The following is a 14,650-nucleotide window of genomic DNA, read 5'->3' as shown; positions in this document are numbered from 1 at the left end:
TCTGGCAATAATTTAAACACACACACGCACACATGCACACATGCATGCACACATGCACACCAGTATGTATTTGTGTTGTCCCTGGGGAACAAGGCTCACAAGAAGCAAAACATGTGACAGAATTTAGTTAGTAGCTCCAGAGGAGAGGACCACCCCCGCAGTGTGGGTCTTCTGACCACAGCTGGGCTGAGGTTCAGGTGCCTTACCTACATTGAATTCTGACACAATAGAGACCCAGGGCCCAGGTTTCCCAGTGAGTCATGGGTCTTAGGGAGCAGGGTGACTGGGAGGGAGCTTAGCCCCTGAGGATGCGCTGGGGAACACTTCCAGACTCAGGTGGGGGTTGGGCTATAGCCAAGGGCCCTAGAGGGTTTCTGAAGCCCCCTGGGAACTCTGGGATTCCCTGACCCTGGAGAGACATGGGTTTCTTGCCTTCTCAGTGTGGTGGCCTCCTCCTCCACCCCAACACACTCCCCACCCCCTTGCACCACGGAATACCTCACCACTTGGAGATTTCTTTGGGCTAGCAAGTGTCCTCTTTCAAATGTTCTTGGGACCAAAGCAGCTTGGTGAGACAGTGAATGGGGGGCCAAAACGAGAACCACATTTGTGAAATACTCGTGTGTAGCTATAGATACATCTTCATCATCCAACACATCCACCTAAAAATGTGTCCACTTGAAGTAAGACATTGTGGGAAGGCTAGGGGTGGGGAAACTATCAAATACTCATTCTGATTCCAATCCTTCAACCAGGTTGCTTTCCTCTCCCCAGTTTAAATTGGTGAGTGGGGCTGTGTCTGATGCTGGGAGGCACACTTAGGCCTGGCAGAGGTTCCCAGGGAGAGGAGGGCTGGTGTTCCCATCCAGGAAAAGGGGCAGACAGCATCCATACGACTCATGACTCCTTCTCACCCCTCTCTGTTCCTGGAGACACATGCGGGTGTCCAGGGACCCTGGCAGGCCCAGGGCAGACACTGGTGGCAGACCAAACTTTTGCTCCAAAATGGTTGAAATCACACTTTTCATCAGGTCTCTGAAATGTTACTTGACTGAAGGCACTGGACAATCCAGGTTACCTCCCGCAGGGTGGCCGGCACCAGTGAGTGTGTGACAGCTGGCCAGGTGCCTTGCCTCCACCAGGGCTGCTGGGCATGGCTGGGACTCACCGTACTCTGGGAGTCGCACAAACTCTGAGGGCTCGCTGGGAAGGCTGATCCCCCAGGGGTTACTGGCGCTGACTCTGAACTGATAAGGACTCCCAGGGCTGAGGTCTTCGATGACGAGGTAAGTGTCCAAGGTCGAAGCTACAGACTGCTGCCAGGCCTGGGAACCTAGCACACAATTTCCAAGGAGAGGGAAAGAAGAAAACGCCAGAGGGACATTGTTTCAAAGACCTTCAGCAAACAAAGAAAGGAAAGCTGACACATTCTGTTCCATTCAAGGGGTTACAAAGTGGGCTCTGAAAGCCTGTGGGCCAACGGTGGCAGGTTTGGGCTCAGTTTCCTAAGTGACTGCGTATATCATGAGGGGTGTGGAAGCAGCTGGCCTAGGGGTTCTGGTCATTTCCAAATGTGTATGTGCGAGAAGGAAAAGACACAGATCATACAGAATTGACAGAAGGACATGTGGCAAATTCTTAATAAGGCATAAAAATATATTATAAATAGCAAAATGAGAGAAAGTACACATTTGGAAATGGAAACAAAATAGAAGTGAACATGCACTGAGCACGCCATACATGTAAAATACCACAGAAGGCGTCTTCCCAGAATTCTCTCATTTAACTTTCGCACTTAAATCTCCAGAAACCGGTGAGGTTGGGAACACAGATCTCACTTTATACGTGAAGAAATAGAGGCTCAGAAAGAGGAAGTGATTTTCTCAAGAGAACTGTGTTAATAGGATGAGCTATGAACTGAACAGCGCGGAACTAAGTGCAAGCTTTTGTGAGACATGTCTCCCAGCTCAGCACGAACACCTCTCTGCTGAGTGGGGAGACCCAAGAGTGAACAGCTTCAGAAAGATGCAGAAATGAACAGCTCTGTAACTGCACAGGGCCTGTTTGGTAGAAGAAAGAAGAGTTAAAAAACTACGAGTAATGGTGAGTAACACAAATGAGTTAGGCTCTGGCCACAACAAGCAGTTGTTTGAAATTCAGTTCTGTAATTCATTATGTGGTTCAGAGATGTGTTAACAACTAGAGCTACCTGGCAGCTTCTTATTTAACTAATTCTTCTTGATAATAGGTGACAGGTTCAGGTGTTTCTAACTGCTAAACTAATGCATGCATCCTTAGCATGTAAATGTAACAAAATTAAAAAATGAACAGTTTTTAAAAAATCATACATATGTGTATATATATATAAAATTTAAAGATCACACAAAATATATGATATATATATATAACATATGCTATATATATACATATACATATGCTATATATATATATATACACACATATACATATGCTATATATATATAAAATCTCTAAATTTTATCTGGGGATGGGGGTAAAGCTCTGCTCATGCTACCCTAGTTACTACTCTGGGAGAAAGGTCACAAATTAGCAAACTTGATACCTGGGTTTAATGCCAGGCCTGTCTCTTACTAACTCCTGCCTCCGTGTTCCTCAACTTTCTTCAGGCCTTAGCCTCCTCATGTGTAAAATGGGCCTGACTGCTCCTGTCTGGGTGATTAGGCTTGTTAAGGACAAAAGTGCACGCGAAGGCACTTTGAAACTTGCCAAGAGTCATCAGCCCTTGGGCGAAGTTGGAGAGCAGGAGGCGGCTGTGGCCTGGAGCTGAGGTCCTTGTGCTGAGTTGGAAGACACAAGAAGGGACAGCTAATGAAAGGCATGAAGGCAAGTAGTTCATGACTCTGAAGGATCTCCTTTCGAGGAAGAGAAGGAAGAAACAGAAGGGCAGGGGAGCGAGCGTACCTTCCTCCCGGTACTCCACAGTGTAACCAGAAATAGTGCAGTTCCCAGTGCTGGAGGGAGGCAGCCAGCGGAGAATCACAGAAGTGCAGCTTCTCTCCTGGGCAATGGGGCGGTTAGGGGCTGCTGGAACACCTTTGGGGACAGAAATTACGGTCAAGTGCTATTTCTGCAGAACTTGGCACTTTACACCAAGGTTGAAAGTTACCTAGGAAACATTACCTTCCCTGTGTCTCAAATTTTTCCTAGGGTCTTTTCTACCAAGTGGCACACCTCTCTCCAGGCCCTGGGGAAGCCTGGGAGATACACTTTGGGGTTAGAACTTCTTCCTTGGGCTAAAGACTGCACACTGGAGTTAGAGCTTGGCCAGGCAATGATACGGGAAGTTATGGGGGACCACAGATAGCTCTTAGCGAAGACGCCTTCTCTTCCATTTGCTAGACCTTTACTTTGGAATTTCACAATGGACCTCTGCTTCCCCAGGTTGCAGGGAACCCTTGTAATGTCCACTTAAAATATTTGGTTAACACAAACTCAGAGAGAGAAAAAGTAGAATGGTGGTTGCCAGGGGCGGTGGGGAGGGAGGTTGGGGAGCTGTTGCTTAATGGATATAGACCTTAGTTTTGCAAGATGAAAAGCGTTCTAGAGATAGGTTGCACAACAATATGAATGTACTTAACATTACAGAATGTACAGTTAACATTGGTGCAGACGATAGATTTTATGTTATATGTATTTCACCATAATAAAAAATATCTTAAAAGTATAAAAAGGGTTTGACTAACAAAGACCCTGTACCTTGCACTTTAACTGTAGCAGACGTAGATGTGGTGCCATGGTCGTTCGTTGCTATGCAGGTATAAATCCCACTGTCTTGGGGCATCAGATTGCAGATCTTCAGGGTGATTTCCCCAGAATCACTAGAGACACCAAAAGGATGCTCTTCAGACTCCAATAATGAGTCAATTGACTGATGGGTAAAATCCCCAGGGTGGGCACAAGGTGTGCTGAGCTGAATCCTCAGGCTCAAGGTCTCATCCCAGCTCTGTTATTTTCCTACACACCTTGGGTGATCACCTTATTTTTCTATATTCCCATTTCCTTATGGGGGGGGATTCTTGTCACCCCCAACTCTCATGTTTGTTGTATATGGGGTGTAGGGATAGAAAAGAAGTAAAATGAGATAAGAATTAGAGCAGGGTTTGAAATATATAAAGCCCTATACAATATTACTAGTCTTATTACCATGAGCAACTCTGTCCTAAAATATTCTCAGTCTCACACATCAATAATAAGTCATACAAGAAAATAGACTGAAGAATGAAAATGTTTAAGTATTTCAAATTCTACATATGGGACCCTCAAAACAATTAAGTGAATTAAGTAAAGGGCAAATTCCTCTACTAAATGCTAACTTCCCTAGTAGTCCCAGTCACAAGGGATAGCACTGCTCAGGAAGAGTGAAATGCAGCAGTCATGGTCAACCCTGCTCCCTCCCTCCAGCTGAGACATACGGAGCCTGCTGGTCTTCAGGATCCTCACCAAGCACTGGCTCTTACACTAAATTCCTTGGGCCCCCTAATCTTAGGGCTTGGCCAGCCCTTGCCATCTTTGCTGGAAATACCATTTCATGTGCACAAAAATTAAGTTAATGGATAGGAGTTTGATTCTAAATGATTCTTTGATAAATGTTTAAGCACTGAGAGCTTGTTACTGCATGTCCACTGTAAAGGGTAGTGCACAATAAAGTTCATCATTAGTAGCAATAAATGCTAACACAATGATTGGGAGGCAGTCAACTAGGTTTTGTTAAACAGCCTTTCTGTGTGGAAGCATGTTTATGGCTAGATTTTCTGTTTAGCATTGCATATTTTGGAGCAAGTCTTTTTTTTTTTTTTATTCTTCTAAGAAAATTATTCTTAGGTTATTGAAGGAATTAAATAGATCACTGTTTCACAGGATCCTGAGGGGCACAAAGAACACTGGGATGTTGGGATTGGAGACCCACATTGCTTCCACAAGTCTGGGGCCTTTGCCATTTCCACTAACATAGAGATTCTCTTGGGGATCCTTTTGGGAAAGATCAACTGGGTGAATGTAAGTCAGTGACTGCCAGAGCTCTTTGAAGGTATGGTTTATGGTTGACCTGACATATAAAGTTTTATGTTTTAATTTATTGAATGTAGGTCCAGAATGCAGTCTTTCCAACCTGTTCTCATTTGTTAAGCCATGTCTACGTGATGTTGAGCAGCATGCGGCTATGTGCTGGCCATAAGCCAGATGTTTGACAGGCTCCATGGCAGGTTGTAGTGAGCGGTGGAGGCCGTGCCTAAACCTCCCAGCCCTGGGTACACTGTTGACTCAATTTCTCTCCTAATCAATGCCAAGTATTTGTGCTAGAATAGGACCCAGGGCAGCTGTTCTCTTGGAGAGACTAAGTAACCAGCATGGGAGCTGCACCAAGGAGCTGGGAGTGTCGATGCAGGGCAATCAGCTTACCAGGAGGAGACGGTGTATGTGGCCGAGCTGTTGTCAGTGTCAAGGATGTTCTGGTCTGGACCCTTCCAGGTGATGGTGGGCTTCGGCCGCCCACAGACTTTGCACTGCAATGTCACTGTGTCCCCAAGCAAGCAGGTCACATCCACTAAGGGCACAAGGAACTCTGGGGCCACTGTGGTCAAATTGACATAAATTCACATCATTTAGAATAAACAGAATACACAGCCATTTTACAACACAACCCTCTCATTCCCTACCCACGTGTAATGATTCAAATATCCTTCAGCTTATGTTGCTCAATCATCCATGTCCCATTAACAAGTATTTAAAAGTAATAAATGTTTATTGTAGAAAATTAGGAAGTACAGATAAATAGAAAGAATGAAAAGCTCCATGATGTCCTGATACAGACATTAACGACCGTGAGCATCTTGGTGTATGTCTTTTTGGCTTTTATCAACACACTTTTTATTACATGAATTATACATATGGCAAATTGTAGTCTTTTCCACCTCAACAGTTTATTCTAAACACCTTTTCTTGTCCATAGCACAGAATGACATCACCAATATTTACAGCCTCTACCTCACTGCTGGATTTGCCACAATTTATTTAGCCAATCCTCGTGTTCTCAGTTCTACTTTTTAACTCACCTTCTTGGATGAAATTTGGATTTAAGATCTGAAAAACACAAAGAGACAGAAAACTGCTTAAATCCTAAACTACTGAAAGAGAGCAGGAGACTTTGACCCTATTGAGTAAAAAGGAAGCACCATTTAGGGAGATGAAGCCAGGAGCCCAGCCTCTGTTTGTGACCGTATCACTATTGCAGTAACAACCCAGGGCACCTGCTTTACTTTCCTCTCTACTCCGCTTCTTCACGTGCCTCTGGGTGACCCAGGGTCCCAAGCAGGTGTATCATGACCGCAAAAGCTCTTCTGGCTGCAGCTGGCCTCTCTTGCTTGCATTTTACTTCCTTATTGCTCTTCCTCTCTGTCACATGCATAAAAGTCATTCTCCCTGCCTGCCCCCCCTTCAATATGCACTCAAGCAATGTGTTGGCACTGATTCCTCCCAGCATCACAAATTTTCAAAAACAGAGCACCTGACATTTATCGAACTGGAATGGTCATTGACATTAACCACTAACCATTAGCCTAATGGTTTCCTTCCAAATGTACCCCCTTCCCCCAAACAGGAGAGAGTTCTCTCCAAGCAGTTAAATGCAGAGCTTGTCTGGTTGAAGGGGAAAGAGAGGTCATACCTGTCCATTCTGTCCCCAGCATGTCCTTCTATAGCCCAAGCTTCCATAGGCCAAATTGAAAAGCACCGACCTGGAGGTTCTGGCCCTTTTTTTGCTGCTTAGGTGAGAAAACCGGACTTAGGCCAACTAAGTGACTTGTCTGGTCATATGGCTGGTTGGCAGAGGCACTGTGGGGTGGGGGGATTCTTTACACGCACCGTAAAGGCTGCCTTGTGACCCCATGCATCTTCACAAAAGATCGACTTCCAGCTGACTAGCCATGCTGAAAAGTCATCCCTTCTTGATTTTTCTGCCCTCTTTTGTTTTACCTCTAATCATGTGGGTCCAGGTTATAAAGCTTGGTGGAGTGAACGAAACATGGGTTTTGGAGTCAGAGAGGCTGGGGCTCACCTCTTTTGTTTCATGTGATTTTATGATAATCACTTAAGATTTATGACATCAATTTCCTTCCCTATAAAATGGGGATAAATAATACCTATTGCAAAGTGTTATTGCAAAGATTAGATGAGCAACATATGTCAAGTGCTTAGCACAGTGCTTGACCAATAACAAGTATTCGATGACTACTTAAGTAAAGAACGATTATCTCATTCTAAACATCTCCCTTCTGCAAAGCAGACTACTGTTACAGTGGCTTTTCTCTTAAGAGTTTGTTGTAAAAGTCTTCTTTCCTTCCTAATGAAGCCAGAAAGCTCACGTGTCTTACAAATGGCTCCCTGGGGCATTCATACTTATCTCCCTGTATTTATGTGAACACGTGTCATAAGTGAACACAGTTTCTGTCCTTCCCTTATACAGGATCCATATGGGCCCTTTGGAACAAAGATGCTACTCCCCCCTTTGGATTTCCGTCTGCAAACCAATTGCCCACGTATACCACCCAGCTTTTTCATGAAGTGAGCTGCAGAAAACTCTTGCAATGCCACGTCCTGGGGCTGTGTGTCTTGAGACTGCCACTGTGGTGTCCTCTGCTAGTCTCAAGAGGCCACTATACCACCGCCTGGCCTTCCTTTAAATCAGTGGTTCGCAGTCCTTAACCCTAGCAGCTTTAGCAGCACGAAAAAGCCTCAGGCCTGGGCCGGGCATCCGGAGTTTTGAAAGCTGTGGCAGGTGAATCAACATGCGGCCTGGCTGGAGGAAAGTTGCTCTATCCAAGGGAACTGGGCTCAGGTAAACCAACTCCCTGCCTCTGAGGCTTTTCTGGGGTGGCCCAGGGGTAGGTGAGGGCATTTGGTGGAGCTGCTTTTCCCACCCCTTGAGAGACCCCCACTTTGTGAGGAGACGCGGGGCCATGGCTGGGGGGGGCGCGGGGTGCAGCCAGGGAACGCGGGAGGGTGGCAGCATATCACTTGCAGAAGGCTAAGGAGGCCTCGGAGGCCACCTGGCTTAGGGGATGCAAAGAATGATGCCTGCACTAGTCACTTCACAAAGAAAAGGAGATGAGGACTATTTTCTAAATATTATCAATGTTTATCACAAGGTGTTGAGATCAAGGGTGGCTTTTCCCCGTTCAGAAAACATGGCCTCCTCCTCCAGGCTGGTGCCAGGTTTTATGGATACAGATATGCAGGACGGAGGCCCTACCCTCGGGAGTCAGGAAGTGTTTGAATTTGTAGTGAGTTTTTTCTTTGTGTTCTTACCTGGGCTTTCCAAATATTCTGCAATTAGTATCTTTCACTTTTGTAATTTTTTCTTAAGGACGAAAAAAGGCACAGTCAGATCCACTAGACTGTAGGTTCTTCAAGGACAGGGGCACGTCCTCAGGACCCTAGCCTGGGTTCTGCTGCAAAATGGGAATTTAATACATGCTGCTTGAATGAATATTTGACCTGTGTCCTCATTTCAGTTCTTCCAAGAATTGAGGACTGGTTCCAAGAATTGAGGCACTAGGTCCTTAAGATCTATAAAATAATTACTTCAGGGTATATTACTAATAATATTTGACTAGGGCCTGTTTTCAAACACAGATGGGTTGCAAGCTTTCTGGAAAATGATTTAAAAACAATAAAATCCATTGCCTCTGTGAGAGGAGGATCTTAGCGGCGTTCCATGCAGGACGGAATATAAACTCCAGGAGCTGACGGAGCACAGAGAATCCAGACCCCAAGTCAGACGTGCTCTCTTACCTTGGACAACATTCTTAAGAAGCTTAGGCCTCAGTTTTAGCTGTAAATTGGGGATAATGGTGCCCCCCTGGAAGCTTGTTTGACACAAGGACTCATTTGTTTGATGAAGATTTATTGAGCAGCTCCTTGGTTGTGGCCAGCAGGGAGTGAAGCAGATATGCTCACCACCCTCGTTAGGCCAAAAGTCTGGTGGGGAAGATGCAATTAAGAGACCTCTGCACAGCGTCCAGGATGGTGCCTGGCTGCTGTTAACACCCAGCCTGCAGCAGACACGGAGCACAGCCTTCTCACTCGTCCCGCCTCCCCTGTCAGTTAGGGTAGAAACGATACGGGAATGCGGCCAGGTTTGTCCAGTGGCCTGTATTTCCCATCCTGATGGGAATCCACAAGGGAGTAAGGCAGTGATTGCATGCCAGGAGTGCCAGCGAGGAGACAAATGACACTTGGAAGGGGCAAATGGCACTTTCCCACATCATAACATTTTAAGTGGGGTTTCATAAGCCTGCACTGTGGCAGTACATCTATAAAAAAGCACCCCAAATCACTGCTTAGGGAATTCCCTGCCTTATTCCTCTCTCTCATCAATACCAACTGCATTTAGTATATGGTTAAACACAGGCACTATTTAAAAAGCAAATCTTCCGAGTTTGGAGGTAAACTTTGGCGGGGAAGTTGGAGAGAAAGCTTGCCAACAAGGCTTCCTTGCAGGTTCTTCATCTGGAAGGGGCTTGTGGAAGGCATCAGTCTTCATTCCTCTGCCTCTTGGGCAGCCCAAGTGTTGCTCATAATGGTAATAACATCAGTGATTTGTGTAGTATTATATAATTGGCATAAACTACTCACAAACTCCTTCGTTTGCTCACCCAAAACTCTGGGGGGATGCGCCAAGCAGGTGTTATTTGTTCCCATTTCCAGATGAGACAGAGAGGTGCCTGTACGGTCACAGAAGGCTCCTTCCACCTTAGCATTCCATGTACAAGCAAGGTCTTGGGGAAAGCATTGTGACACTTTGTCGTTGATGTCAAAGGCCTGCTTCCCTTTGCTCCCTAACCTGGCTCTCCATCCCATTTCTACCTAGTCCTCCCATTTAAACTCCTCCGGCAAGGACCAAGAGCTTGGCTGAAATCCATGCTAATGTTTTTTCTAACTTTGACCCTGGATTATGCCCATCAAAGATTCCTCCTTCCTTTTTCCCTTTCTGCTTTTAAGCGATGTGCAGCATGGACTGGTACAATATGGAGGGTCATGACAGCCTTCTCACACGGTAGTGGAACAGTCTATGTATTTGTCTGTGGCTCCCTATGGACTGCAAGATCCATGTAGGCAAGAGCCTTGTTCACTGTTGTTGCCTCAGAGCCTAGCACAATATCTGGCACATAAGAGCTCCGTTGATCTTTGTCAAATCTAAAATACATACATACATACATAAATACGTACATAAACAAATAAATAATAAAGTGGTGGGATCCTAATTTTGGGGGGGGGCAGGGAGTTGAGAAAATGTCTTGCCATGAACTTGGAGTGTTTTCCTATTTCCATCAATTGGAATGTGACTTGCTCTACAATCTCATCAGTCAGTCCTTGCCTGAAATTTAGGCAACAGTGATCTTTTCCTCCTCCCTGCTCTTCCAGAGGCTGGTACGTATGGTCACATGCTTCTATCACGACATCTTCCCTGCATGCTATTATCCTACCAGACTCATGAACCCTTTGAAGACAGTAGCACATAGCATCTTGCACATAGTGGAAGACCAAGTATTTGCTGAATCAAATTAACTCACCCAATTAATAGACTAGAATTTAGGCCTCCTGACCACCTTGTCTAAGGTGTCAGAGACTTGAGGTATCAGCCCCTGGGGCCAGAAGGGTTCATCATAAGCTACACATATTTCTTGAAACCTCACGTTTTCCTTCCTTAGAAACAGTTTGAGAGTTCATGGATAGTGGTAGATGGGAAAGAGGAGAGAATGGAAATCGAGACGGATGTGGTAGCGGAGGAAGATGACCCGGTTGCATACACTGCACATGTTCTCTCTCTGGGAGACCCAAATCCAAGAGGGCAAGGCTGGTATAGACAGCATGGCAAAGAGCTGCTTGGGAATCTGGTTTTATTTGAACAGCAGAGGGCGGCAGGTGGTAGCGCTTCCTCCTCAGGGAGAAAAGAACCACCACAATGTGGTCCACCGGCAACCTAGTTTCTTCCTTCTGGGGAGAATTCCAATGTCTTCTTGATTGTCTTCAAAATGGGAAGGCAGCAAGGTAATGGGAAAGAGTTATAGGTAAAATCAACCAGCACTGAATAAGAAGCTGAGCTCTGAAGAAATCTTGAGCCTATTTTTCTTGCCAGTCAATGTCCAAGATTCTGACCCCATGTCCTGAGAGTGAGGACAAAATCCTTGTCTAGATAACCAGGTGTCAACGGACTCCAGAAGGAAAGCACACCCACCCCATTCTTTCTCAATCCCTCATCATCAGTCACAAAGCACAGTTCAAAACCATGTATTTAGGAACCAAAATGGCCCAAAGAAACTCAAACCAGATGTTCTAAGCTCAACTCAACTACCTTGAATGAACTCAGAATTTGTATAGCCTGCCTCATTTTTCTATTCCTTTTGTGCTTGTTTCACGGGAATTTCTGTTCAAAAGAGGAAGGGAAGGGATTTTAGATGATTTTAGGCAAGGACATTTGGAATAGATATAAGAAAACCAATTTTTAAAAATTTAGGTATGAGTTCTGGTTTGGAGGTTTAACAGGTTTCTATTCCTAATTTTTTTTAATTAAAATTTTTTTTTAAGTTTTAGAGAGAGAGAGAGTGCAAGCAGGGGAGAGGGGCAGAGGGAGAAAGAGAGAGAACCTTAAGCAGACTCTCTGCACTCAATGTGGAATCCAACACGGGGCTCAATCCCACACCGTGGGATCATGACCTAAGCTGAAGTCAAGAGTCAGACACTCAACCGAGTGGCCTAGGCACCTCATAACCCTTCCTATTTTCGATCTGGTCAAACCAGACATAATTTTTTTGAATGTTTAGGAAATATCCCTACCTCTGCTTATTTCTAAGTGGACATTAAGCAAGCTGCAATACAAAAAGTTTGTGAATGCAACACAATTCCAAACAGCAATGGGAGCTTTGAAAACTACATGAATCAACACGTAGCCTGGTTCAAGGAAAGCTGCTCTATCCAAGGGAACTGGGCTCAGGCAAACCAACTCCCCCCACCCCCCCAGGCTTTTCTGGGGTGGGGCAGGGATGGGTGGGGCATTTCTTACCCCCGAGTATTTTCATTACTGTCTAGTTCTAAGTATTTTTTCTTCAACTTTGACTTTTCTTCCCCCTTTGACCTGGCTGTAATAAAATGTTTTAAAATTTCCAAATTGTGAGTTTTACAAATTATTTTTGTGACTGATTTCTAACTTAATGGCGTTGTGGTTGGAGGACTTGCTCTATAGGATACTAATTCCTTGATTTTTGATGAGACCTGCTTTATCAGTACATGGTTGATTTTTGTAAAAAGTTGTGTTCTTGACAAGAATGTATAAGCACTAGCTGTTGGATATAGGTCTCTATGAATGTTCACATGTCAAACACATTCGCTGTTTTATGGGGATTGCTAGTCTGACTCTTCTTTCCACCCCTTCTCAGTATTTTGGTTAGAGAACATTTGGCATGTCCTTGAAAATAAAAAGGATAACAATTTGACTTTTAACAGAATAATGAAAAAAAAATCTACCGCCCATCCCACAAAAAAAAATAGTCAAAGCAGAAGGTGGTTTATTACTGTGCATGCATGGGTCTCCCGTGCTCTCAGCAGCCTGCAGTTCTGCTCAGAGGGGACTGGGGGTAAGGGGGGGTTGCTAGGACTGCCTTTTCATATGGCACATGTCCCACCTGGAAGTCAAGATCTTGACCTTGGATAAAGGTTTTATGGATGAATGTTCTGAGGTCTCATCCCTTAATGATTTGACCGTCCTTACATTCCTATCCCCAATACTTCTTTTGCTTTTTACTTTTTTATCTTTACTCTTTTTTCACCTACCACTAGGTCTACTGCAACAGTTAATAGGTCTGCACCTGTTGTTTGCTCAGGTGCCAGTTATCTCCCTAAAGTGCAGAATGAAACACACAGACTCTGCTTAAAAACCTACTTTTGTTCTTGTCGACCACTGGGTCAAGTCCAGGCTTCCTAGAAAATTCCTCGAGGCCCTCATAATTTGGTCCCAACTCATCTGTTAGGCTTTATTTCCTACAGCTCTTCTCATGTATCTGAACTCCAGCTACAGACCATATGTTTTTCTCAAAATGTGCCAGGCACTTTCATACCTCAGGCCCTTTGCTCATGCTCTTTCCTCCCACTTACCCTTCTCCAAAACTGTGTACATTCTAGTAGTCCACCCAACCCAAACACTACCATCATGTGAAGCCAATGATTGTTCTCACAGCCTTCCTAGGAGACAGGCTGTGAATATACAACCTTGGGGAAGACACTTAACCTCTCTCTCTGTGCTCCAGTTTTCTCATCTGTAAAACAGAAACAATGATAATAGTACCTATGTATTGACACTGTTGGGAGGAAAGGACTCAGCAGAGCCAGGTACACAGGGAACACTGATAAACAGTAGCTGCTATTATTATTATCCCAGTGCCTGAGTGGGTGTGTAAATTCCCAATGAATGAATAATGGCCTCATGACTCTTAATAGAGCACGTAAAGTTTACTGTGTAACGTGAACATTAATCAAAACTGCCTCTCTCTACGTGACTGCATGCTTCTTAAGCATGGGGCCTAATCTTATGTAATTTGTTGGCTTTCCATAGTACTTACTGCAGTGCTTTGTGTTATTAACTTTTGATAAATTGAATTGACTAGGATATCATGTTGAGTGAGCCTGTAGGTGAACCTTGACAGTGCTGGGTTGGGGAGGGAGGTGGTGGCCTTCTCTAACAGTTGGCTCTTACAGCAATTTCTCCTGGATCAATGGCACCTCATAATCTCATTAATGTACAACATAAATGAAGTGGTTAAGGCCTCTAGACAAGGGTGACAATACCACAGGACACACATGACTGGGGGTTGCTGGGTGACTGTATTGGCCTGAGAAACCGATTCAGACATTTCCAACCAGTGCGATTGGGTCTCCTTTCCTGGCTTCTGTGGTTGAACTCCTGAGTCACTGGGGTAGGGTGTGGGTGAGGCCACATCAAGGGATTAAAAAGGTTGTTGAGGAAGAAATTCTCCTCCAACAAGCAGATGTGCAACAAGGGAGGGCCTGAACCTTAAGAAAGTACCTGAGCTTCAGTGAGCAGATTTCCTCCATATCACATGCCAGGTTTGGTCTCTCACCTCACCATACTCAAGACCTGCTCTCTCTCTCTCTCTCTCTCTCTCTCTAAGTATTCTCTACACCCAACATGGGGCTCCAACTCATGACCCCGAGATCAAGAGTCACATGCTCTTCTGACTGAGCCAGACAGGCACCTCAGACCTGTTCTTTTTGTTGGTTGTGTGACCATGACCTCTCTGACACTGTTTCCTCTAGGAGGGTAAGAAAACCCCATCTTCACAGGATCGTTGGAAGGAACAGAAAACATAACAGAAATGAATATGCAGTGGAAGATTTTCTTGTAATTCTCCTAGGAGAGAGAAAATGCCAGCTCTGGCAAGCAAAGTGCCCTTTCCTCAGTGGTAGAATATAAATCAGTCTACACGTAGAGTCAGAACAAAGCTAGGCAACACGAGTGAGTGTCCAGGCCAAACCTATCAGATATATTACAAAGAAAATATTTTGTAAAAATAAAGAGAGGAATGTGATGCTTCACTCTCTT

The 14,650-nt window shown here is 44.8% G+C and overlaps 1 protein-coding gene across 15 annotated transcripts in view; it reads right to left on the bottom strand.

The window, feature by feature from the left end:
• KALRN (kalirin RhoGEF kinase) overlaps positions 1-14,650 on the bottom strand; it is a 661,810-nt gene that overhangs the window by 16,877 nt on the left and 630,283 nt on the right. For 14 of the 15 annotated variants that reach the window (XM_027061027.2, XM_027061029.2, XM_027061030.2 and 11 more), the window contains 5 exons: positions 6,090-6,117; positions 5,437-5,608; positions 3,736-3,857; positions 2,941-3,072; positions 1,169-1,333 (listed from right to left, as the gene is read on the bottom strand). In XM_027061027.2, coding sequence (XP_026916828.1) covers positions 1,169-1,333; positions 2,941-3,072; positions 3,736-3,857; positions 5,437-5,608; positions 6,090-6,117 — 619 coding nt within the window. Of the gene's footprint in view, positions 1-1,168; positions 1,334-2,940; positions 3,073-3,735; positions 3,858-5,436; positions 5,609-6,089; positions 6,118-14,650 lie in introns of those variants that run through there. The other variant, XM_053220959.1, reaches the window with a different exon arrangement.

Source organism: Acinonyx jubatus, chromosome C2 (genome assembly GCF_027475565.1).
Source record: "Acinonyx jubatus isolate Ajub_Pintada_27869175 chromosome C2, VMU_Ajub_asm_v1.0, whole genome shotgun sequence".
NCBI classification, from domain to species: Eukaryota; Metazoa; Chordata; class Mammalia; order Carnivora; family Felidae; genus Acinonyx; species Acinonyx jubatus.
This window is presented reverse-complemented; position numbering and strand designations above follow the sequence as displayed.